The sequence below is a fragment of the Rhinatrema bivittatum genome, chromosome 1, assembly GCF_901001135.1.
Source record: "Rhinatrema bivittatum chromosome 1, aRhiBiv1.1, whole genome shotgun sequence".
In the NCBI taxonomy this organism is placed as follows: Eukaryota; Metazoa; Chordata; class Amphibia; order Gymnophiona; family Rhinatrematidae; genus Rhinatrema; species Rhinatrema bivittatum.
This window is the reverse complement of record NC_042615.1, coordinates 542,738,945-542,763,713: the sequence shown is the minus strand read 5'-3', so window position 1 is coordinate 542,763,713 and position 24,769 is coordinate 542,738,945. Positions and strand designations below refer to the sequence as shown.

Sequence of the window (24,769 nt, the reverse complement as noted above, 5' to 3'; positions counted from 1 at the left end):
GTGAACCGCTTGGAACTGTAAATTGAGAAATGACTTCTGGAACTCATCTGCTCATCAGGTTCAACCATCACAGTGGTTACTTACGAATTTGATTGACTCATTCATCACTCTCTTTTCTAGATAGTTTTTAAATATATGTGTGTATATATATATATAGAGAGAGAGAGAGAGAGTGAGAGAGAGAGAGAGACAGAGACAGAGACAGAGACAGAGAGAGAGAGATCTTAAAAAGCACCAGTATCAGTACAGTACTCCACTATTTATCTTTCTCCATTGAAAGTAATGACTATTCAGTTCTATACTCCCTCTTTCCTATCCTTTACATAGTTACAAATCCATAACAGGACATTGCCTCCTATCTCATGGCTATTTAATTTCCTGATGATTCTCCTATCAGGGACTTTATCAAATGCTTTCTGAAAATCCAGATACACTATATTAACTGACCCTCTCTTGTGTATAAGTACGGGGCCTCCAGGCAATAAGGGTCATTGGCATCTAACCACCTATCTGAGGCTATAGGAAAGTGCTGTGGGACCTTGGGCACTACACTGTTGCCTGAATGGTTAGTCTACCCCCTGGTTAACTCCTTAAAAAAAATTAACAAAACTTCCTTTTGTTAAATCCAATTTGGCTCAATCCCATTAATCTATATCTATCCAGATGGCTAGTAATTTTGTTCTTCAGAATAGCTTCTTTTATTTTGCCTGACACCAGCATCAGGTTCTTTGGTCTATAATTTATAGGATCACCCCTGGAGCCTTTCTATAAGTGGGTGTTATGTTAGCCAGTCCTAAGCTACCATAACTGATTTGATTGAGAAGTTTTAGATTACTAGTAATAAGTCTACAATTTCATTTTTTAGTACTTCCAGAACTCTGGGGTTTATGTCATTTGGTCCAGTAATCTATTGTTACTCTTTAGTTTGTCAGTTTGCTCTATTGTCTCTTCCTGGTTCACCGTGATTTGAATCAGTTCCTCTGAATTATTACCTTCAAAGAATGTTTCCGGCAGAGGTAGCTCCCCAGCACGCTCCTCAGTGAAGACAGAAGCAAAGAATTAGTTTACTTTTTCTTCTTTGGCCTTGTTTTCCTTGAAGGATCCTTTTAACCATGAATCATTTAGTGGCCCAGACATCTCCCTCACAAGCTTCATGCTGCAAATATGCTTGAAAAAGTTTTTATTTTGAGTTTTTGCCTCTTTGGCAAATTTCTTTTCAAATTCTCTTTTGGCCTGCTTTATATCTAACATGCTAGCACTTATGCTCTTTCTTATTTTCTTCATTTTGATTCACCTTCCAGTTTTTGAAAGATGTCCTTTTGGATTTAATGGCCTCTTTCACCTCACCATTTAACTATGTTGGCTATCAGTTGATCTTCATTCTACCATTTTTATTGCATGGAATATATCTAGACTGGGCTTCCAAGATGGTGTTTTTAAACAGCATGCATGCTGCATGCAAACTTTTAACTTTGCAAGTTTCATTTTTTACTTACCATGTGTTAAAAGGTTTTAAAGTGTGCTAAAACAAAAAAGGAAAACATGATGAAACTGTCTTTGTTTTTCATTTTGAAAATGACACAAAACATAATCACAAACATCACTGATGTTTCTGAGTCATTTCAAAACAAAAGCAGATTGTTAAACATCTAATATTAACTGATGTTGACAAAATGCAAACCAAGCTTCACCTACACAGCTGGAATGCAATAATTTTCAGATTCCAATGAGCAATGAAGAAGCTATCTTGATGTCGTGTGCTAATTGAACTATATCACTTATTGTTTGAAAACTACTTACCTGAAACCCCAATTTAGAGGGATATCTTCATTTAGCAAAACATCATTCAAACTCCCCTTTGGACAGTACTCAGTCAGAATGGCAACATTTAGCACTTCAGTACAAGCACCAATGAATTTGCACAGGTTCGGATGGTCAAATTCCCTGAGGAAGTCCAAACAAAATACAACTTATTTGCCTTTTGTCATCTCTCTACCACATAAGGCTCATCTTTTCTATTTCACTTATGAATGAAAATGTTTTCTTGAATCATATAAATGATTGTGTTTTAATGGAAAAACAAATATAAAAATGATGGTGATAAAAATGAATGCTTCAGAAAAGGACCGCTGATGAGCAAACCTCTGCATATAAGAAATAAAAGTGAAAATGCAATGTGATTGATACATTTATAACAAAAAGTGAACTTTTGTTTCTCTGAAAAGGAACAATATTTTTTACAATGGTAGATACAAGGTCTCATTTGATCTTTAACAGTATATTATCACTTGTAAAGTTAATAAACCAATGGAGATGTAGCCTAATGGTTAGAGCAGTAGGCTCAAAATAAATGGAGACAAGAATCAAATCATGCTAATTGGGTAAATGGGCAAGTCACTTTACCTTCCATTGCCTGAGGTAGAAATTAGGAGCTAGATTCATCAAAATCATTATACATTTAGAGAAAATGTAGAGATGTGCATTCGTTTATCACGAATTAGGCAATTTTTTCGAAATTGCCTAATTCGTCATGGGTCGGGGGCCCCGAATCCCGAAACAGATTTTCCCCGAACTTCGGGGAAAATTTGTTTTTCGGGTTTGTACGGGGGGAGGGGCACATTTTATTTTTTTAAATAAAAACCACCCCAAGCATTAAAATTTACTATAATACAAACCTCCCCCCCACCATCCCGATCCCTCCCCAAGACTTACTAACATCCCTGGTGGTATACCAGGGATGTTACCAGGCACAGGAAGGGGCCCTCTTTTAACAGAAAGGAGACGCTGGAATAGGGGAATATGGAAAGAGGATGGTAGGCTCAGGAATATTCCACACACACAGAGGCAGAATGCCAGGGAGTGGCAAAGCAGCAAAGTCAGGCTTCATAGAGGTGGCAGATGCCCCTAGGGGTTAGAGCAGCGAGCTATGACCCAGGGAAACCAGGCTTCAAAACCCACTGTCGCGCCTTGTGACGTTGGGCAAGTCACTTCCCCCTCCGTTGCCTCAGCTACAAAATTAGGTTGGGATAGGGAAATACCTACAGTACCTGAATGTAATCCACTTTGATGTACACTTTGAAGTGCCGAAAAGCAAAATATAAAAATCTAAATAAGTAAATATCCCAGCGTCATTCCTTATGATCTTAAGCAAGCCACTTTCCCTCCTTCATTTCTTCAGGTACACGCTTGGGGGTAAGTTAGCATGCAGTAAACACCTTGCAATAGTGATAACGCGTGGTACTGTATCCCCAACAATGCTGGCATGGTAATGAGCTACTTTGCAAACACATGCAAAACAGCTCATTGCTAGGCAATTTCATGGAAATAAAAAAAAAAAAGCAGCTTACCTGAAAAATTGCAAGCCTCATTATTTTAATGAAAATTAGCTACAATTCCTGAGTTGTAACTAACTTTTCCTGAGCGCTTTGGGTCCCGATGCTCCCAGGGCTATAAATTACAGGGCCAGAGCAGCCCAAACAAACCCTCCTCCAGTGTTTGAAAACCCTCCCCAAGGGGGTCTTATGAGATCCCAACCCCCCCCCCCCAGATGCCGCGCCAGAACCCAATCTAAAAAAATAAATAAATAAATTTGTGTGGTGAAGGCCCCCCTCCTCTTCCTTCCCAACTTCCTTCGTAAAACATGACTCCCCCAAGCTTCCAAACCCTCCCCCAACCTCAGGACCTCCCACAGGTCTAGGTACCTCCCACCCTAGCCCCTTCCCTCCTGGTCATACATTACTATCCCTGATGGCCTAGTGGGGCCTCAGCGTTCCCCTCCCCCCCCCCCCCAATTAGGATGCAGGCCCTGCTCCATTTAAGATAAAATGCAACAGTCCAATCACTTTTCATTTTATGCCCCTATCACATGGGGCATGTTTCAATAGTAAGGTGTGACTAGGAGGGGTTGGGTGGGATAGGCAGGGGAGGGGTCCGGAGGTCTATGCAGGGGTCCTAGAGCTGGAGATCAGGAGGCTGCATAGGTCATTTTTAAAAAAGGGGTGAATTGGGAAGGAAGAGGAGGGGCCTTCACTGTGTAATTGGGACCTCCTCTAGAGGTGGGGAAAGGTGAGACGGGGGGGCCTCACAAGACCCCAGGGGATTTGTTACTCTCTGGAGGTAGGCTTTGTTCAGGCCACCTGGGCCCTTTAACAAGATGGCGGCAAAGGGGCTACCATGTAGCATTTAGGGGCCAACTAACCCTGCGGTATTTTATCATGAGGGAAAATACCATGCAGTTTCCTAAGCTGTGGTACAGAATACTTCAACTTAGTAAACTTTATGGTATTTTCTAGGGATGTGAATCGTTTTTTAACGATTAAAATTATCGTCCGATAATTTTAATATTGTCTTAAATCGTTATAGAACACGATACAATAGAAATTCTAACGATTTATCGTTAAAAATCGTTAAATCGTGTTAGTGCGCACTAACTCGAGTTAGTGCGCACTAACTGAAAATGATACAAATTGACACTTTCCAGGTCAGTAAAGGTCAGTTAGGAATGAATATGTGTTCCTATTGGCTGGCTGCCCTCTTATCTATTGATGTTAACCAGGTTCCCACTGAGGTGATGGTTGGGGGGATGGGAAATGGAAATGGAAACTCAGGAACACTAACAGAAAATGATACAAATTATTGACACTATCCAGGTCAGTAAAGGTCTGTTAGGAATGAATATGTATTCCTATTGGCTGGCTGCCCTCTTATCTATTGATGTTACCAAGGTTCCAACTGAGGTGATGGTTGGGGGGATGGGAAATGAAAACTGTTGGTAGTTGACAAAAAAAGTAATGTGATCAGTCAATATGACTAGAACCTGTGCCCTATTCCTGATATCAGGGGTGTTGTGATCTTCCTGCACTCAGTGCCCTATCCCTGATACCAGTCTGAGACAGCTCCCTCCCTGCATTACTAGTGAGAGGCTGGCTTCACAGACAGGGGGGAGCTGCCTGACCCTCACTCCTGACTTCCCCCATGTCCCAGCTAGTGAATGGTGTGTGGGTGAGGGGGGGGGGAGGATGGTGAAGTCTGAGACAGCTCCCTCCCTACATTACTAGTGAGAGGCTGGCTTCACAGACAGGGGGGAGCTGCCTGACCCTCACTCCTGACTTCCCCCATGTCCCAGCTAGTGAATGGTGTGTGGGTGAGGGGGGGGGGGGAGGATGGTGAAGTCTGAGACAGCTCCCTCCCTGCATTACTAGTGAGAGGCTGGCTTCACAGACAGGGGGGAGCTGCCTGACCCTCACTCCTGACTTCCCCCATGTCCCAGCTAGTGAATGGTGTGTGGGTGAGGGGGGGGAGGATGGTGAAGTCTGAGACAGCTCCCTCCCTGCATTACTAGTGAGAGGCTGGCTTCACAGACAGGGGGGAGCTGCCTGACCCTCACTCCTGACTTCCGCCATGTCCCAGCTAGTGAATGGTGTGTGGGTGAGGGGGGGGAGGATGGTGAAGTCTGAGACAGCTCCCTCCCTGCATTACTAGTGAGAGGCTGGCTTCACAGACAAGGGGGGAGCTGCCTGACCCTCACTCCTGACTTCCCCCATGTCCCAGCTAGTGAATGGTGTGTGGGTGAGGGGGGGGGGGAGGATGGTGAAGTCTGAGACAGCTCCCTCCCTGCATTACTAGTGAGAGGCTGGCTTCACAGACAGGGGGGAGCTGCCTGACCCTCACTCCTGACTCCCCCCATGTCCCAGCTAGTGAATGGTGTGTGGGTGGGGGGGGGGGGAGGATGGTGAAGTCTGAGACAGCTCCCTCCCTGCATTACTAGTGAGAGGCTGGCTTCACAGACAGGGGGGAGCTGCCTGACCCTCACTCCTGACTTCCCCCATGTCCCAGCTAGTGAATGGTGTGTGGGTGAGGGGGGGGGGAGGATGGTGAAGTCTGAGACAGCTCCCTCCCTGCATTACTAGTGAGAGGCTGGCTTCACAGACAGGGGGGAGCTGCCTGACCCTCACTCCTGACTTCCCCCATGTCCCAGCTAGTGAATGGTGTGTGGGTGAGGGGGGGGGGGGGGGGGATGGTGAAGTCTGAGACAGCTCCCTCCCTGCATTACTAGTGAGAGGCTGGCTTCACAGACAGGGGGGAGCTGCCTGACCCTCACTCCTGACTTCCCCCATGTCCCAGCTAGTGAATGGTGTGTGGGTGAGGGGGGGGGGGGAGGATGGTGAAGTCTGAGACAGCTCCCTCCCTGCATTACTAGTGAGAGGCTGGCTTCACAGACAGGGGGGAGCTGCCTGACCCTCACTCCTCTGGGGTATTGTGATCTTCCTGCACACAGTGCCCTATCCCTGATACCAGGGGTGTTGTGATCTTCCTGCATGCAGTGCCCTATCCCTATTAATACCAGGAGTGTTGTGATCTTCCTGCACACAGTGCCCTATTCCTGATATCAGGAGTGTTGTAATCTTCCTGCGTGCAGTGCCCTATCCCTGATACCGGGATGTGTGCAAGAAGATCCCAACACCCCCGGTATCAGGAATAGGGCACTGTGTGCAGGAAGATCACAACACCCCTGGTATTAGGGATAGGGCACTGTGTGCAGGAAGATCACAACACTCCTGGTATTAATAGGGATAGGGCACTGTGTACATGAAGATCACAACACCCCTGGTGCCAGGGATAGGGCACTGAGTGCAGTAAGATCACAACACCCCTGGTGTCAGGGTTAGGGCACTGTGTGCAGGAAGATCACAACACTCCTGGTATTAATAGGCATAGGGCACTGTGTGCAGGAAGATCACAACACTCCTGGTATTAATAGGGATAGGGCACTGTGTGCAGGAAGATCACAACACCCCTGGTGCCAGGGTTAGGGCACTGTGTGCAGGAAGATCACAACACTCCTGGTATTAATAGGGATAGGGCACTGTGTGCAGGAAGATCACAACAACCCTGGTATTAATAGGGATAGGGCACTGTGTGCAGGAAGATCACAACACCTTTGGTGCCAGGGTTAGGGCACTGTGTGCAGGAAGATCACAACACTCCTGGTATTAATAGGGATAGGGCACTGTGTGCAGGAAGATCACAACACTCCTGGTATTAATAGGGATAGGGCACTGTGTGCAGGAAGATCACAACACCCCTGGTGCCAGGGTTAGGGCACTGTGTGCAGGAAGATCACAACACTCCTGGTATTAATAGGGATAGGGCACTGTGTGCAGGAAGATCACAATACCCCTGGTATCAGGGTTAGGGCACAAGTTCTAGTCACATTGACTGATCACATTACTTGTTTTGTCAAGCTACCAACTGTTTCCATTTCCCATCCCCATATACTGTCAGTGGGAAGCTTGGTAACTTGAATAAATAAGAGGGTAGCCAATAGGAATACATATTCATTCCTAAACTGACCTTAACTGACCTGAAAAGTGTCAAATTGTATCATTTTCAGTTAGTGCGCACTAACTCGAGTTAGTGCGCACTAATCGGAAAAAACGATTTTTAACGATTTTTTAACTAAAAAATCGTGCCTAACACGATTTTCTTGCCCTGCCACACGATTTCTATCGTTAAGACGATATGGAAAACGATTCACATCTCTAGTATTTTCCTCCTCCGGGGAAGAAATACCGTGCACATCCCTATTATCCTCTGAGGGGAAATACCATGACTTAGTAAATGCCCCCCTTAGATTATAAGCCCTCTGGAAACAGGGGAGAAGCTTTCAATACATGAATATGATTTGCTTTGAAGTGCTTGAAAGGCAGATTATAAATCAAATATAATATATATATATTTTTTTACTATGGAACAGCCTCCCTGTGGAGATGGCGGAGACAAAGACAATATCAGAATCCAAGAACGCATGGGACAATCACAGAAGTTCTCTGAGGGAGAGGAAGGGGACTATAAAGCTGAACGATGTAAGTGGCAAGTCTGGATGGACCATATGGTCTTTCTTTATTTGTCATCATGTTATATGCTTCTGTATTTCTATAAGTTTTTGGCATGCCCACTAATTTTAGTTGAATACTTATTTGGGTCTACCCAATACAATAGAAATGCACCCTTTTTTGGGGGGAAAGCTGGAGCAACTGACTGCAACATTGCTCATGAATCTGCAGCTCCATGCATGATAGGTAAGGGCAGTACACACCCAGTAATAATAAAGCACTACATACAAAGACCATAACCTCACAACACATCGAGGGGCAGGTGCCATTCTCATCCATCCCTGTAACCACTGGCAAACCCCTGCATGAGACTCCACCACGATAATCTGGATGAAATGTTTATTATTATATGGATAGAATATGTCCGCAGCATATCAGAAATGAACATAAACTTAATCAAATAGTCGAAATGCACACTAATACAATTAGGTTATACCTGCAAAACAGAAATATGCTTAAATAACAGACATCCCCAGGTGACCAGCATCAGGCATGGATTTAAGATTTTGCTGCCATTAGGCACTTTTGGTGCTTTCATCTCCCCACCTCCTGTAGCAGGGTAGCAGAGGGCTGTTTCAGCAGAGCTGGAAGACATCAAATTTTAGCCAGCCTGCTGCCTCTAAATGTTTGCTACCCTAGGCACAGGCATAATGGGTATGTATTGACAAATCCAGGGCTGACCAGCATCACAACAATCGTCAACCCAGCAGTTGACAGTCCAACTCCCAGCCATGTATTCACCCAGCCGTACATGTCATCTGCCATTGTAGGAAGGCTTACTGACTTCCTGGTCCAGGTTCTGTAAAAGACCTAAGGCTTGGGTTTAATGCCGCTGGCGTCTTGTCTCTCTCCCACCCCACCCCTCCCACCCCCCATTGTCAAAGCTGTGGAGACCTGTCAAACTTGTATCCTCTGCCCCCTAGATATTTGGTGGGCTGTAAAAACCTGTCACATAGCATTTGCTTTACCCCTTTGACCTTTTGCAGTGTTATTGTTAGCATGTATGTGGTGTTTCCCTGCCAGTCACCCTGCCACTGATCCTTGGTAATGGGGCCTTCATTTGCCAGGGGGCTCCCCACTAATTAGGTGGTGCAGCAATGTCTGTAAAGAAGAAGCTTCAAAACATCCTGAAGGTCACTGTTAAGTACGTCGAGGACTATGTCCGATAAATGCATCCCATCTGGGTGGAATAATACCTGGAAGCTTTCATCAATCATATATGTAGGCTGTAAAAACTATGGATGATGGGCATGAACCTGTGCATTCACTTATTAATCTTTTTCCTAGTTCTTTCTAGCACCTGGTGGGACTGCTCGCCCTTCCAAATTCACTTCAGGATGATGCAGGACCAAACGATATGTGTGTCCAGGAATATTCCCAAAATTACAATGCAGTGTCTGGATCTTTTATACGAGTTCTACGCTGTGAGTAGCTGCCATGTCATTGCCTCCTAAATGGAGAATTATTGCCCAAAGGTGAGGTTTAGCATTCTGCTCATATGAAGAATAACTGGCATCAAGTGGTCACACTTCATCCCCCAAGAAACCTTTCCAGATCAGTTCAATGTGGTGCGGGGCCATGCCCAAATGTTCACCCAATAGTTATGTCTTTGCTCCCTTGTGAGCTCATTGTACAAATGAGTTCCCTATGATCCAGACGTGGTGCATTTGGAAGCCTAGACCTGAAACAGGAAACAGTACTTTGTTAGGAGACAGAATTAGAGTATTCTTCGGCCTCAGATATACTGTAACTGCAATCTTTGAGAAAGCCAGCTACTTACGGACATTGTGGCCTCATGGGAAAACTCTAATGCCACAAAATGAATAGGTGGTGAAACCTTGGCCATTTATACTGGCTGCCTTTAAGGACAATTGCAAGATCTTTGAGAACTGATAACGGGACAAGGAGTGCCCATTTTTGTGATCATAGTGCCCCACTCAGTGCTGGTTGGATAGATAGGTACTGCCTAATGCAACTTGAACCTCATGCCCTTGGAGCTCTGAACTGTCTGAGACTTGTGAATTGTAAGGAATAGCTTGTTGAGGGAGAGGAAAGCATTGCCTAACCTGAGGCCAGAGGAGCAGGCCCCGGTCAAAGAATGGGCCTCCAGTTCGTTAATGTGCAAAGCGGCCAAAAATACCAAAGAAAATGTGCAGCAGAACAGGAAGGTTTGAAAGCCATCAAAGAACATGGCTTTCAAAGCCCGCATTAAGATGGAGCACCTCATGTCTCACACCTTACCCCTAGCCCTTGCCCAGCAGAACATTAGCCTTTCAACTGCAAAATTGGCCATGGGTATTTCAGCCTCCAGTGCCTTTGAGAAGAAGGCTATGTCCACTAAACGGGTCATGACTGTGGATCCTGCTGTGGTCTCCCCTTGCACCGCAATATATACTGCATTAATAATTGAGCAGAGGTAGGCCAACTTACAGTATAATCTTGCCCACACAAACCAGGGATGCCTGAAAGTCAGATAAAACAGTCAAGTAATTCCTCTTTGTGTTTTCTTAAAGTAAGTCCAGGATCATCTCCCAAATGTCAATGGGCCAAGCCACCATACCTCTGCAGAGGTTGGTGTGCTGACCCAGTCTGCCTCTGGAGAAAGATACTTATAAGAGGCCCATTTAAAGTGGGAGAGAGAATCAGCGATGCTATTTTTCATACACAGAAATGCGCAGTGCGAAATTTAATAGATCCTAGAGGATAATCTATTGATGGACTCGACTACAGACATATTATCTGACCTAACAACATTGCTTGCATTGGACAAGTGTTTTCCCTAAATTCACATGGCAACCACAATTGGGAATAACTCAAGAAAAGTTATGTCCCTGGTGATCCCAGTTTTGTGCCATTTGGAGGGCCAGGCCTTGGCACACCATGCCCCCCAGAAGTATTTGCTGAAACCAAGGTCCCTGGGAGCATCAGTGAAGAGCTTCAATTCATTGCTGCCTCTGGTTGGTTCCTGCCAGAATACTATCCCATTGAATTCCTGTAGGAAGCACTCCCAAACTTTTAGGTCCTGCTTTATGGCCTCACTAATTCTGATATGGTGACGCTTCTTTGTGATGTCAGCTATAGCTCTAGCAAGTTTGGGGATAAAAGTCCTTACCATTGGAATATCTCAGAAGGCAAAGTGGAGAAGTCCCATGAGGGGCTCAAATTGTCTTAAGGGGGTTTGCTTTACCTATCCTATGTCTTTTCCATCAAGCTTATCGACTTATCCCTTGGAAGCCTAGATACTCGCACTTGTGCATCTCCTTCTATGCCCACGAATACGATGGAAGAGGAAGGTCCTTCTCTTTTGCCTTGAGCTAGAGGGATGCCAAACTCCTAGCTACTCCTTGAAAATGGGACAGGAGGAGGCTATAATGGAAGATATCCCTGCCAATGAAGATAAAATCATCAAGGTAGTGCATTATATTCATGGATCTCGATCTCTGCTCAATCACCCAGTGCACAAAAGAGCTAAATATTTCAAAATATGCACATTAGATAAAGCAGACCATCAGGATACACTTGTTGAAATAGTACTGCCCCTTGAATTTAAAGCTTAGAAGATTGAATGATTTGGGGTTAACTAGTAGGAAGTGAAAGGCAAACTCAATGTCTGCCTTAGCCAAGTGAGCCCACTTCTCCATATTCCATATGATATCTATGATCTGGTCCAGTGCTAAATTGGAGACCATACATAAATATGAGTCAATCATTCCTCAGGGTAGGAGAGATTATGGATAAGCCTGAATTTCCTTGGTTTCTTGGGAACCATTCCAAAAGGTGATATCATCACATTTGGGAAAGGAGAGGGGTTTGAAAAGGGCCCTCAATCCTGCCTAGGGCAATCCCTTGTAAAATGTTTTCTTTAGCTATGGTTTCATGATAAGTGAGAGACCTTCCATTGCAAACTAGGTTCAGCTATGCAGGATACTTCTTGGAGCATGGGATAATATAACAGAAACAATTTCCCTGACTTGAGACCTGCAGGGGTATCGAGTAAACCATAATGTCATGGTCTCACTGTTGACCGGGGATGGAGCAAGGCCCATCAGTGCTCCACAATGAACGTGTGGCCTGTTGCTGACGTTCCTTAGAGGCCTGACACTGAGTAGCTAGGTGTTCGGCACCACAGTCTGAACAGGTATTTCTAAACTTGCAATGTGCCCACATGCAGTGACCAGCATTAAACTTCTTGCAAGTGTCACACCTCCCAGTGCTAAATAATGAGGCCCTGTTTCTGGCGCCAATGCTGGGGTATGGTGACTTTTCAGTGCTGGCTGACCTGTGCATTGCCATTTCATTGGGTCAGATATTGAGGACCGAATGTCTCCAGGAGATAGTGCAATCTTCTGACAAACTTCTCCTGAATTTGACATCGCAGTTTAGCCACTTTTATCTCCTGAAACACTTTTTACGCCTTCATTATGGTGTCCAAATATCTAACAAATATGGTGCCTATTTGGGCTCCTGCTCAACTAAGACTCATAAAAATTTGGAATGCTGAAATCCAGTTTTGGTTTGTTTTTAGAATTTTAGGGGTTTTCCTTTGGACTCTTCCACAGAGTTCTTATCTTTAGTGTCATTGTTCCTACTGACCTGGTCCCTAATGAGCAGTAGGGATGTGAATCGTTTTACGACGATTAAAATTATCGTCCGATAATTTTAATATCGTCTTAAACCGTTATGAAACACAATACAATAGAGATTCTAACGATTTATCGTTATAAATCGTTAGAATCGTGAGCCGGCACACTAAAACCCGCTAAAAACCCACCCCCGACCCTTTAAATTAAATCCCCCACCCTCCCGAACCCCCCCCCAAATAACTTAAATTACCTGGTGGTCCAGCGGCGGTCCGGAACGGCAGCGGTCCGGAACGGGCTCCTGCTATTGAATCTTGTTGTCTTCAGCCGGCGCCATTTTCCAAAATGGCGCCGAAAAATGGCGGCGGCCATAGACCAACAGGATTCGACGGCAGGAGGTCCTTCCGGACCCCCGCTGGACTTTTGGCAAGTCTTGTGGGGGTCAGGAGGCCCCCCCCAAGCTGGCCAAAAGTTCCTGGAGGTCCAGCGGGGGTCAGGGAGCGATTTCCCGCCGCGAATCGTTTTCCGTACGGAAAATGGCGCCGGCAGGAGATCGACTGCAGGAGGTCGTTCAGCGAGGGAGGGTGGGGGATTTAATTTAAAGGGTCGGGGGTGGGTTTTAGCGGGTTTTAACGATTTTAGCGGGTTTTAACGATTTATCACGATATTTTACCCCCCCCCCAAACGGCAACAATACGATTCCCTCCCCCTCCCAGCCGAAATCGATCGAGGACACGATTCACATCTCTAATGAGCAGGGAGAAGATGCCAATACATTTCTGCTTCTATATTTTTTTAAGCTTGTGGGAAATGACACAAATGAGTATATTGACGTCACACAGAATGTCCTCCTTGGGACCCCCACCTTGGATTGGGTTTTCCGCTACCAGCACTGTGGCTAGCCCAGGGTTTGATTGCCTCTTACCTGACTGAGTTTCATTACCCCAAACCAAACCTGCTGAACTTCCTTGGTGGTTAGCTACCCACTTTTTCTTGAAAGCCTTTAAGGCATTCTGCATAACCGTGGCCAATGCCATTTCTTCATCACTGCTAGCAAGGACAGAACTCAAGTTTGAATATAGCATCGGTATAAGTTGTCAGCTGAGGCCTTACCTAGGTCAGACAACACAGTGTATGCACTGCTACTAGGGCCAGAAACAGAACCCTCCATTAGTGGTTGAGCAGTGTTCAAATTCGTACACTGGCTGAAGCCCTGTCCATTTTTATTGTTCATGTTCTGCTTTAATCATTCTAAGCCATGTGTCTGGGCTTGTTGATGCAGTTCCAGCTTAAGGCTCTCAAGCTTGCACTTCTCCTTCCTTGAGGTACATGTGGATTGTTAAGCTGCTGGGCTGGGTGAAGCAGCAGCATGTATAGTGCTACTTGGATGTGTTATTTTGTTGCTGACTGGGTGGGCTTGTGACCTCATGCTCCTGTCCCTCTGGGCTGCATCCTCCAATTGCCTCTTTGGAGTCATAGAACAATGCAGCTTTATAGCTGGAGAAAGAATGCTGAAAGAAGCGAAACTCATTACAAGGAGCAAACGTTGAATGTAGACTGTGCACTGAGAGAAATGCTGAACACCCTATCTGGAGTGGTGGAGCTTCCACCTTATCTGCCGAGTGCATGGCAAAATTCTACTTTAACCAAGGACTACTCATCAGCAATGTGGTGAACACTTGAAACCTGTGCACCATGGCTGCCCTGTCCTTTTGCACCAGAAATGGCTGCTCCAGGCCTGTCATGCAGAGGTGTGCTACCTGCTAGTATTGAGCACTTTCAGCTACCTGGCACATACTGTGAGGATCCTAGCCACCTAACATTTGTCCCTGCATAGAAAGACCACCAAACACATCAGTACACATGGCTGCCTGGCTAGATGCAGCACCCACCCTCCCCCTGCCTTATGCAAGATGGCCAACTGACCAGATGCCAGCCATGATGGCTGCCTCCCCCTTGCCACAAGCATAAATGGCCTCCAAAACACCAATAATGGTTTCCTTCCCCTCACTGCATGTAAAATGGCAGCATGATAGATTGCCTCTAAAGATGACTGCACAAAGCCCAAGAAGCAAGCTGACCACCTCCTTGCAAGTCCTCATTTAGTGAGTTTTGGTGTGTGTGTACCCTGGACACCACTTGATTGGCCCCACCCACCAGCTGGAGGCTGGCTCTGATGCAGTATTGAGAGGCCGCTGTCTTCACTGCAGCCTAAGCCTACCTTACACGCTCGCTATCACAACTGTGTCCTACCAAGCTGTCACCACACAGTATTGGGAGCTTTCAGAACGTATCCTACTTGGCGACCCTTCATTATTACAACCGACTCTATTTTTTTTTTTTTTTTGCTTCCTCCATTTATTGGCCTGCTTCATTCCTTTCTCCCACATCCTGGTGGACTCATTCCTTCTGTACGCCCAGCCAGTTCCCTGCCTGCCCCAGTCTGGAAACTCCGCTCTGAATAGCCCCTTTCGCTGTCACTAAAGAAGACCCATGTGGATCATGGCAAGAGGGGCAACCCTGCAGCATCCCTCCCACCCCCTCCATCACTATCAGTATACGGGAAAAAGGAAAACAAACCATAGCCTGGCAGAACCCATAAGAAAGCGAGGTGATAGGTGGTTGAACGGATGCTCCCATGGAGTGATTACCTATCCACAGATGCTGATGATCTGAGGCTGAAACTCTCTCTTGGATTCACTGCTGCTCCTGCGAGAAAGAGGAGAAGAAATGCACTAATGGTGCTATACAACAGTGCCTATGATGGCCTTCGCTGCCCATTGACTAAATCAACCACGGCCTCAAGTGGAGGAGCTGCAGGCCACTGGGCCCACATGGAAAACTAAGGAGGAAAATTGTGTATCTCTTGCAAGGGGAAAAGGAGATGCTCTAAAGATGGCTTGCCCCTTTTAAGCTGTTGCCACCCACTGCTTCCACCCATTTTTCCTCCCTTCCTCCCTTGCCTACCTGCCTAACTGATTCCTGCTCCTACCCCCTCCCCTCCAATCCCACCTACCATCTCCATTTTGTAGCCTACCCTTCAGAGGGAAACGACCTCTCGCTCATGTTGTGGCCCTGCTCCCTAATGGTCTTAGTCACAGATATCTTAATATGTATGAAAACTTCCACAGGAGTAGCCATTTTTGTCTATAGCAGCAAAAAAATGACAAAAAGGTTAGTGATGTCTTATAGACTATCAAATGTATTGAGTCATGTGCTTTTAAGGAAAAGAGTTCACTTCATCAGAAGCATGAAGTGCAGTTAAGGAAGTAGATATAAATACATGACGATGGAGTAGATAGAAAGACAGATATAGATCTGATTTGTGATTTGTCTACACCTCCATTTGAGGTTGCTCAGTGTCAGGTTCTTGCAGTCTTTCCAGGCTTTTTCAAAATTAGAAACCAATATACTAAAGTGTGAATGGCTTCACAAATGCAATCATGTATGGAAACTAGCAAATACCACTCATGATCACAGTTTTCTGTGTGCAATTTTGCATTTATGTATGGAAAACTAGCAAATACCACGCATGATCACAGTTTTCTGTGTGTAATTTTGCATTTATGTATGGAAAACTAGCAAATACCACACATGATCGCAGTTTTCTGTGTGTAATTTTGCATTTATGAAGCCTTTTGCAAAAATATGCAAAATCGCTAATGAGCTGAAAAATTATAAAATTAGTTCATTAGTGATTTCACAGTAGCAAAATGTGGCATGAAAAAGTTTGCAAAAGTCTTTTTTGTTTGTTTGTTTATTTTTTATTTTTGTGAAACTTCACTTTACCTTTGGAGTTACAGTTGAATTTTCTTGTGATGAAGTCCATGGTTTCATGAAAACTTTATCACAAAAATTACCCCAGCATGGTACCAGCTCATTTTAGTGAACAATGTCACCATTTAATATATCAGACTCCAAATTAGGGCACCACACGCCAAATGAATTATCTAAAATAATGACTTCTTTTGCTGCTTTGAAAAGATTCATCTGCTTAATTAAAACAGCTGAAAGTATGTCAAGATAACTCATTACTCTAGTGCTACCCGCTAACCAAAGGACATTAATAAGACTCATGGGCAAATCTTTAAAAGTAAATTTTACTGATATTAGTTAATATCAACTGAAAACATTCAAGAATAATCTTTTTTTCATGACTTCAACCATCAGTTCATAACTAAGGCAAATATTGTAAACTTGTAATATGATTGCATTTCCCCAGAATCACTTAGGAATTCTAATATTTTCCAGTCTCTAGGGCAAGCCTTTTTTTGTTTTTACTATGTGTGGTTATTTATTTCATCACATGAGTGCTGATTAATATTTAATACATAATTTAAACTATGAAGATTTAGTTACAAATATGTAGCCCCTGCCCCAACGTTTCCTCTGAGCTGGACCTTATGTGGGAGATCAGGGAACCATGTTGGCTCCTATGCTCCTGGAAACTCCTAGCACGGGAGGGGGGGGGGGAATCAACTGGAACCGGCAGCAGCGAGGCAGAGGACAAGCTGAAGAGCTCTGCCCCTCCCCCCCTGAATGAGGAGGGAGTCGGCGTGGCACCAGATGCTCGCCCACAGCCCACCCGTCACCCGCCCACCAACAAGAACACCACAGCAGTGATGCCGAAGGCACTTGCGCCATGGGGCGTGTGCACGAAGGAGCACAACAAAGGAGCTTGCCCCTTTGTGCACCCCTTCGTGCAGACCCGAAGTGCTTTATTCTGCTGAACCCTGAACATAATTGCAACAATCATGGATCAGATGTGCTTCATTGAGCCTTTGCTAGGATGGAGTCTGTATGGAGAGCTAAGGAGTGCCCGAAAAAAGAAGCAAAGAAGGATCACAAACTTGGTCTTCCCTATGATAAGTACTAACCCTTCCACTATCTTCTTATGCTTAATGTTTATTCTCCTTCTATTAAATGTTCAGACTCTGTGTAAAAAAAAAAAAATCCCTTTGATCAATGAACTACTAGGAGATCTACACCCCACTATTTTTTGCATCTCTGAAACCTGGCTGAATGAAAAATATAATGTTCTCTTAAACCAAATTTCCCACCTTAATTATGAGGTATTTCATTTTCCTAGACCTAAACAAAAAGGTGGGGATTTATTAATAATTAGTAAAACAGAACTTAAGCTAGTACCTTACAAAGTAGAGATCAACCCTCCCTATGAAATAGCAATTCTAAAATCTCCTCGGCTAAACATAGGACTGTTCTATTGTCCACCAGGTATATTACAAAAAGATTGCTCACCACTGATTGAACAATTTCAAATCCAGATTCTACCTTAATTGTAGGAGACTTTAACCTATATGTAGAAAATACACCAAGAACAGCAGCCTGTGAAATGTTCATAGACACAATGGAAGCTTGGGTTGGTTCCAATTTGTTTCCAAAGCTACTCATAAAGCGGGACATATTCTAGACCTAATATTTGCCAATACCGGTAAATGTCTAATCAATACTTCTCACACCAGTTTACCCTGGTCTGATCACCAATTAATAAAGGTAGAAATAATCTTCCTCAACCCAATTCATAAAAGCATATATAATAATCGTACTTTTACCTTCAGGAAAAAGATAGATATAGAGGTACTTGCAGAAGCAATAGAAAAAAGACTTCTTGAACGACATTAAACCAATACCCCTTCAGAATTTGATTTCTGGGATCAGACTGTCAATGACATAGCTGAAAACCTTAGTCCTATCCAGAAAAAAACTATTAATGAAGAATGGAATAACTTTAAACATAAGAAGCCCTGGTACAATGATGATTTAAGATGCACTAAACAGAACCGTAGAAAAGTAGAGAAACAATGGTGGAAATGCCCATTGTCTGAATTCCTAGGAAAATATAAATCTCTCCTAACAAAATACTGTGCAGTAGCCAAAAAAGGAAAAAAAGATAACTATGCTAAACAGATTCATGGGGTAATATTTAATTCTAAACTGCTCTTTGATGTTGTTAAACATTTAATTAAGACCCATCATCCTCCATCTCGAGAAACTATAACTTCTCAAAGGCCGCTTGCAGTGAATATGCCACATCTTTTTTAGATAAAATCAATTGGTTAAAAATAAATTCCCTATCTGTTCTCCCACAAAAGCACCTAATGATTCACATGGTATGGTTGTGGTCCATGTTTGACAGAGTAACTAATCTTGAAATCTTGAAACTCACCCATGTGACCCAATCCCAGCCAATTCCTTGAAACAAATACTCTGTTATCACTCCGACAATCACAACCTTAATTAATCATTCTCTCTCAGAAGGAACTGTACCACATGGGTTAAAACAAGTTGTGATAAAGCTGATCCCTAAAAATAAAACTGGAAGAATTGACACTTGGGACAACTATAAACTAATATCCAATTTGTCTTTTCTATTTAAAATACTTGAAAAAGCAGTATTTTCCCAATTGGTAAATCATTTGGAAGACCAAGATATTCTCCTCCCAAATCAATTCGGACTTAGGAAACATCGTTCAACCAATGCATTACTCCTTTCTTTGACAGACTCTGTGTTACGAGGGTTTGATGCTGATGAATCCTATCTTCTCGTGCTAATTGACTTAGCCACATTTGATGCTGTGGACTATACCATATTGTGACAGCAGTTGATCAACATTGGAATTGAAGGCAGTGTTCTCAAATGATTCTCTTCCTTTTTATCTAATAGGACATTCCAAGTCAAATTGGGCAGTCACATATCAATACAGGTGTCCCTCAAGGCTCAGCAATCTCGGCAACACTATTCAATATTTCTAATGATCCCACTGTGCAAACCACTGGCAGATTTAGGAATTACATTCTTTCTGAATGCTGACGACATACAGTTTTATATTCTATTCTCCAAATCAGTAGAAAATTCAGTATCAAAACTTTCAACCTATATGAAAGCAATACAGCATGAATTATCACAACTTAAACTAACATTAAATCCTAAAAAGACTGACATCATCTGGTTAAGTAGAAACTATTTGATAGTAAACCACTAGCTCTAGACCTAGGTAATTTCCAAATTACTCCCTCAAATCAAGTACAGGATTTAGTTATCCAGCTAGGTGAGATCCTCACTATGAAAAAGCACATCAACAAATCAATAATACAAGTTATGCAAAGTTGCATATTATTACGTCAGTTGAAACCTTTATTAACTTTTGAAGACTTCAGAATTGTATTGCAAATTCTAATTTTCTCAAACCTAGACTACTGTAACTCCTTATTTCTTGGTTTTCCCACATGCCTCTTAAAATCATTACAAATACTACAAAATGCCTCAGCAAGGCTCTTGTTAAGATCCAGGAAATTCGATCACATTACACCCTCGCTGATTTCACTACACTGACTGCCAGTACAATCCCAAATCTATTTTAAAGTATTAACACTAATATTCAAAATCATTCATTCTTATAGCACCAATATGATGTGTGACATTCCAACCATACACACCGCAGAGAACACTAAGATCCCAAAATAAAGGACTACTGACTGTTCCAACAATACAGAGCACACACCTGACACATGCAAGAGATTGTGTGTTTTCCATAGCGGGCCCAAAACTTTGGAATTCTTTATCTGAAATGCTACATTTAATACCAGAAAGAAAGAGATTTAAATGTGAACTAAAACATGGCTATTCAAAAATACATACAACCTAACTTAAAACATCTGAATGTAGAGATGTACAGTAACAAGAAGGACAAGAGATACTAACTGATGCATGAGAAACAAATTAACGAAAGATTGTAAGAGTTTCAATACAATGTACAGAATAATATGTGAAACTTATTTTATTTTATTTTTGTACTTCATGTCTTATGTCCTTGATTTTTAATTAATATGTATTTGAACAATTCAATTGATAGATGTTAATGCCTGTTTATGAATACTTCCTATATAACCCATCATTATTTGCTGATTTATACCTATGAATTTCATTATTGTAAACCGTTGTGATATTTACAAGGAATGACGGTATATAAAATGTCCAAATAAGTAAGTAAATAAATAAATATTGCACATCAATACAGAAAATGTCCAGAACCAAAATCACAGATACAGTCACTGAAAAACCTGCACATCCTACCAGTAGGTACTCTTCATAAGGGACCCTCCCTGGGCACTTTCCCAGTGGTACCTGCAAATTTGCTCGCAGACTCCTCCTCAGTAGACACTGGGAGCTCTTGCTGATACTCTGCATCTGCCTTATGCTTTCCGGTAAGAAGCACCTCTGTGGGACTTACTCCCTGCAAAGCAGTCCTCCTGCTGACTCCCCGCAAAGAATAATCCTCTTTCTCCAAACTTCAGAAGAAATCTTTCTCAGGCAGAACAAGAGTAAGAGCTTAAAACCACTCTTCCTTGAGGACATTTCTTTGGATCTTCCAGATATCTCAAGGATCCACATTTGGAAATCCCCCCCCCCCCAAATATATATATATATATATATATATATATATATATTTCCCAAGTCCTCAAGGCTTGGGGTTCTAATCTAGGGCCCTAGCCACCTTCTCAGGACAGGAAACAAGACAGTCCTATACCTTGAAGAGACTTCCTGCCAAGAATTTCTCTCTTAGAAAAGAGAGGCCTGACAAACACCCCAGACTAAGGCCTGGATTCACTATTCTCACAGAGAATAGTGAATCAAGCGGTACCGGGAGGCGGGGGGGACGGGCCTGCGAAAGCTGGCAGTGATCGCACCACCACGGTGCGATCGCTGCCGGCTTTCGCACCCAATAGCACCGCCATGCTATTGGGCACGTTACTGGCAGGGATAAGGATTCATACCTTTCACCGTCAGCGAAGTCCCCCCAACGCCGCCCTGACTCCTCCCCTTCCGGTGCAGACTCCGCCCCGATCTAGGTATAGCACGCGAAAAGGGACTTCCCTTTTCGCGTGCGATCCCTTTAGAAAATGACCCCCTAAGTGATCTATTGAGTTTTGTTAAGCACATCAATCTCAATCACAACTCCCAGAGGGGAGCGCAAGACTTCTCTACTCCTCCTACTCTCATAACCTCATACATTCAAAATCTGCAGAGACTCTGAAACCTATTAGAAAAGGACACATTTTTTGACCCTTTCACACTTGTTAGGAGCCAGCCAGCTAGAATTCACGTACTACAATAAACATTAGAGATGTGAATCGTGTGCCAGATCGTCTTAATGATCAGATTCGGCTGGGGGGGGGGGGGGAATCTGATCGTTAAGATATGTGAATTGGAATCGTTTCCGATTCCAATTCACATCACTAATTTTTTTTTAGGGAGGCCCGCGCTGCTAAAAAAAAACAACCCACCCGACCCTTTAAATCGACCCCACCCTCCCGACCCCCCCAAAACCTTTTAAAGTTACCTGGTGGTCCAGGGGGGCCTCGGGGGGCCTCGGGGAGAGATCCAGGGGGGCCTCGGGGAGAGGAGAGATCCAGGGGGGCCTCGGGGACAGATTTCCCGTTCCCAGGCATCAGCTGTTCTAAAAAAAAAATGGCGCCGATGCCCCTTTGCCCTTACCATGTGACAGGGTATCTGTGCCATTGGCCGGCCCCTGTCACATGGTAGGAGCACTGGATGGCCGGTAAGGGCAAAGGGGCATCAGTGCCATTTTTTTTTTTTAGAACAGCTGATGCCTGGGAACGGGAAATCTGTCCCCGAGGCCCCCCTGGATCTCTCCTCTCCCCGAGGCCCCCCTGGATCTCTCCCCAAGGACCCCTGGACCACCAGGTAATTTTAAAAGGTTTCGGGGGGGGTCGGGAGGGTGGGGTCAATTTAAAGGGTCGAGTGGGCTTTTTTTTTTAGCGGCGCGGGCCTCCCTAAAAAAAAAAGGGTCGGGAGGGTGGGGGAGGCTAAGGGGGTTCGATTTAAAGGGTCAGATGTTTTTTTTTTTTTTTATCGGGCCATCGGTGCCATTTTAATTAGTGGCAGCCAAAATGGCGCCGATGGCCCGAGAGCGGGAGATCGCGCCGGGACCCCCCCCCCCCCCCCCCACTGGACCACCAGGTAATTTAACATTTTGGGGGGGTTCGGGAGGGTGGGGGGAGGGTAAGGAATTGGTTTTAAAGGGTTGGGGTGGGTTTAGGGGTTGTTTTGGTGTGCCGGTTTTCCCGCCCTCCCCCAAATAATTCCCGTGCCCTATTTAACGATACAATACAAATGCCCCTGACAATAAATTGCGGGCATTTGTATTGTATCGTGCACTCTAACGATTTAGGACGATTTTAAAATTATCTGACGATAATTTTAATCGTTCAAAAACGATTCACATCCCTAATAAACATCACAGGTATAGCAGGAAAGTATCCAAGTTAGAGAAACAATCTAACATATAATCTCACACCACAATTCATGTTTCACTTTGATGAATAATAAAGATCAAAACAATGTTTTTCTTTAGATATATACATATATAGATATATAGATATATATATATTTTTTTTTTTTTTTACCTGACTTGCTTCACTTCCTTGCGTATAGTTTTGGTGAGTGTGAATGTTTTCTTCTTGATTTTCTTGATGGCTACAGTTCTGCCATCGCTGAAGCAATGCAAAAGTGTAAAAGAAATGACACAGAATATTTCATCATATTCCATAAAGAAAATAAATATCTTGACGAAATCTATTCGGCAGTGTCATAGGCCACACAAAAAAAGGAATGACAATAAATTGAAAGAATGTATTTTTATGTATTTATAGATTTATAGCTCCCAAAAGGCTACAAGGCAGCTAACAAAATTAACAAAAATAAAATTGAAAGCAAACACAAATAATTACAGAAAAATAATCAATTCAACCAAGGAAATGATTGCAAGACCAACCAGGCCTTACATATTTTCCAATAACTTGCTAAATCCTTTATAGATTTCATGGTTAGTGGTAATGCATTCCAAAGGCATGGCCCAACACAGAAAAAAGCTCTTTGTTTTGTTTCCACCAAGCTGACGAGAAGAATTTTGAGTAGATATAAGATCAAAGCAATGCATTTAAATTTAGAAAACAAGTCTGTGATTCTGCACATGGAATAAAATCATATGAACCTTTTTTTTTTTCCAAAAAAATCCTTGTATGTGTGCTGCAGTCATATGGATTGTTCTAGTGACTGTACTTAAGCATAAGTTATCAGGGAAAGGAAGAGGAATGGAGAGGGAGCAGACTGGTCTAAATGGTCCTAATGAACCGATATGATATATAGAAAAAGAAAAATAATGATTCATGTAAACCTACTATATGCCAGTTTGGGTGAAAAACTGCTTCCTTGAAGTACTAACAGCTGCCGTGCAGGAGCTGAGGGCAGTGATACAGCTGGCATTGGAATCGCTGGCTGCACGGGGCATACTTATGCTGCTTCCCATTGTACTCTGCACCATGTGATCTGGAATACATGAAAAGTAATCACACGTTTACACAATGCAAGGAAGCATCTGCCAGAAGACAGAGTAAACTCCCAATCACGTTAGTACAGAAAGTTTGAGGTGTTTATATCAGAATCCCAGTTCATGCACACGCTAAGTGTTGAAATTTGGACCTAATCCTCATAAATCACATATGAAGATTCATAATCTTCATAATCACACTTTGGACCTAATCTTCATAAACGAAAGCCTCACCCCATCTTCCTCCATGACACGCTCTCCAGTCCCTTGGTCTGATCACAGTTTGATCTCCACAACCCTACAAAACAACCAAACCCCTCCCCAACCACAACAAAAAACCATGGTCCAATTCAGGAAACTATGCAACCCGGATATCGTCAGCTCGCATTTATCAACTGCATTAGGCCAACTAGACCTTTCGGATGCAAACTCTGCCTCCGCCTCTTGGCTCAAGATCACCAAAAAAGTAGCTGACCTAACCTGCCCATTGACCACAAAAGTCCTTCACACTAACGCGGACAACAGGAAACCCTGGTACACACCAGAACTAAAAGCCCTCAAACAAAAACTAAGAAGCAATGAACACACCTGGCGTAAAAATCCAACATCAACAAACCAGGCCACATATAAATCTCTCATGCACCGATACAGGATCTCCATTCTCCGAGCAAAAAAAGATTTCTTCTCACTGAAAATCCACCACTTCAGCTTCGACGCAAAAGCTTTATTCTCTTAAGTCTCAACCCTCACCAAACCCTCTCACGCGACTATTCCTGATGATCAAGCGGCCAGCAAAGCCTCAGAGCTTGCCTCGTACTTCAAGAAAAAAATCTCCAATCTGACAGCACCACTAATGGCCAACAAGGGGCTTCCTCCTCCCCCCCCCCTTACAATATGTCTCAACAACAGACCACAAGCCTGG

The 24,769-nt window shown here is 43.6% G+C and overlaps 1 protein-coding gene across 1 annotated transcript in view; it reads right to left on the bottom strand.

Annotated features, from left to right (window-relative positions):
• The window catches only part of LOC115098645 (atrial natriuretic peptide receptor 1-like), a 264,895-nt gene that overhangs the window by 125,547 nt on the left and 114,579 nt on the right, over positions 1-24,769 (bottom strand). Inside the window, exons 8-10 of the mRNA XM_029615400.1 lie at positions 23,699-23,846; positions 22,925-23,011; positions 1,801-1,944 (exon numbers count right to left, since the gene is read on the bottom strand). Coding sequence (XP_029471260.1) covers positions 1,801-1,944; positions 22,925-23,011; positions 23,699-23,846 — 379 coding nt within the window. The remainder of the gene's footprint in view (positions 1-1,800; positions 1,945-22,924; positions 23,012-23,698; positions 23,847-24,769) is intronic.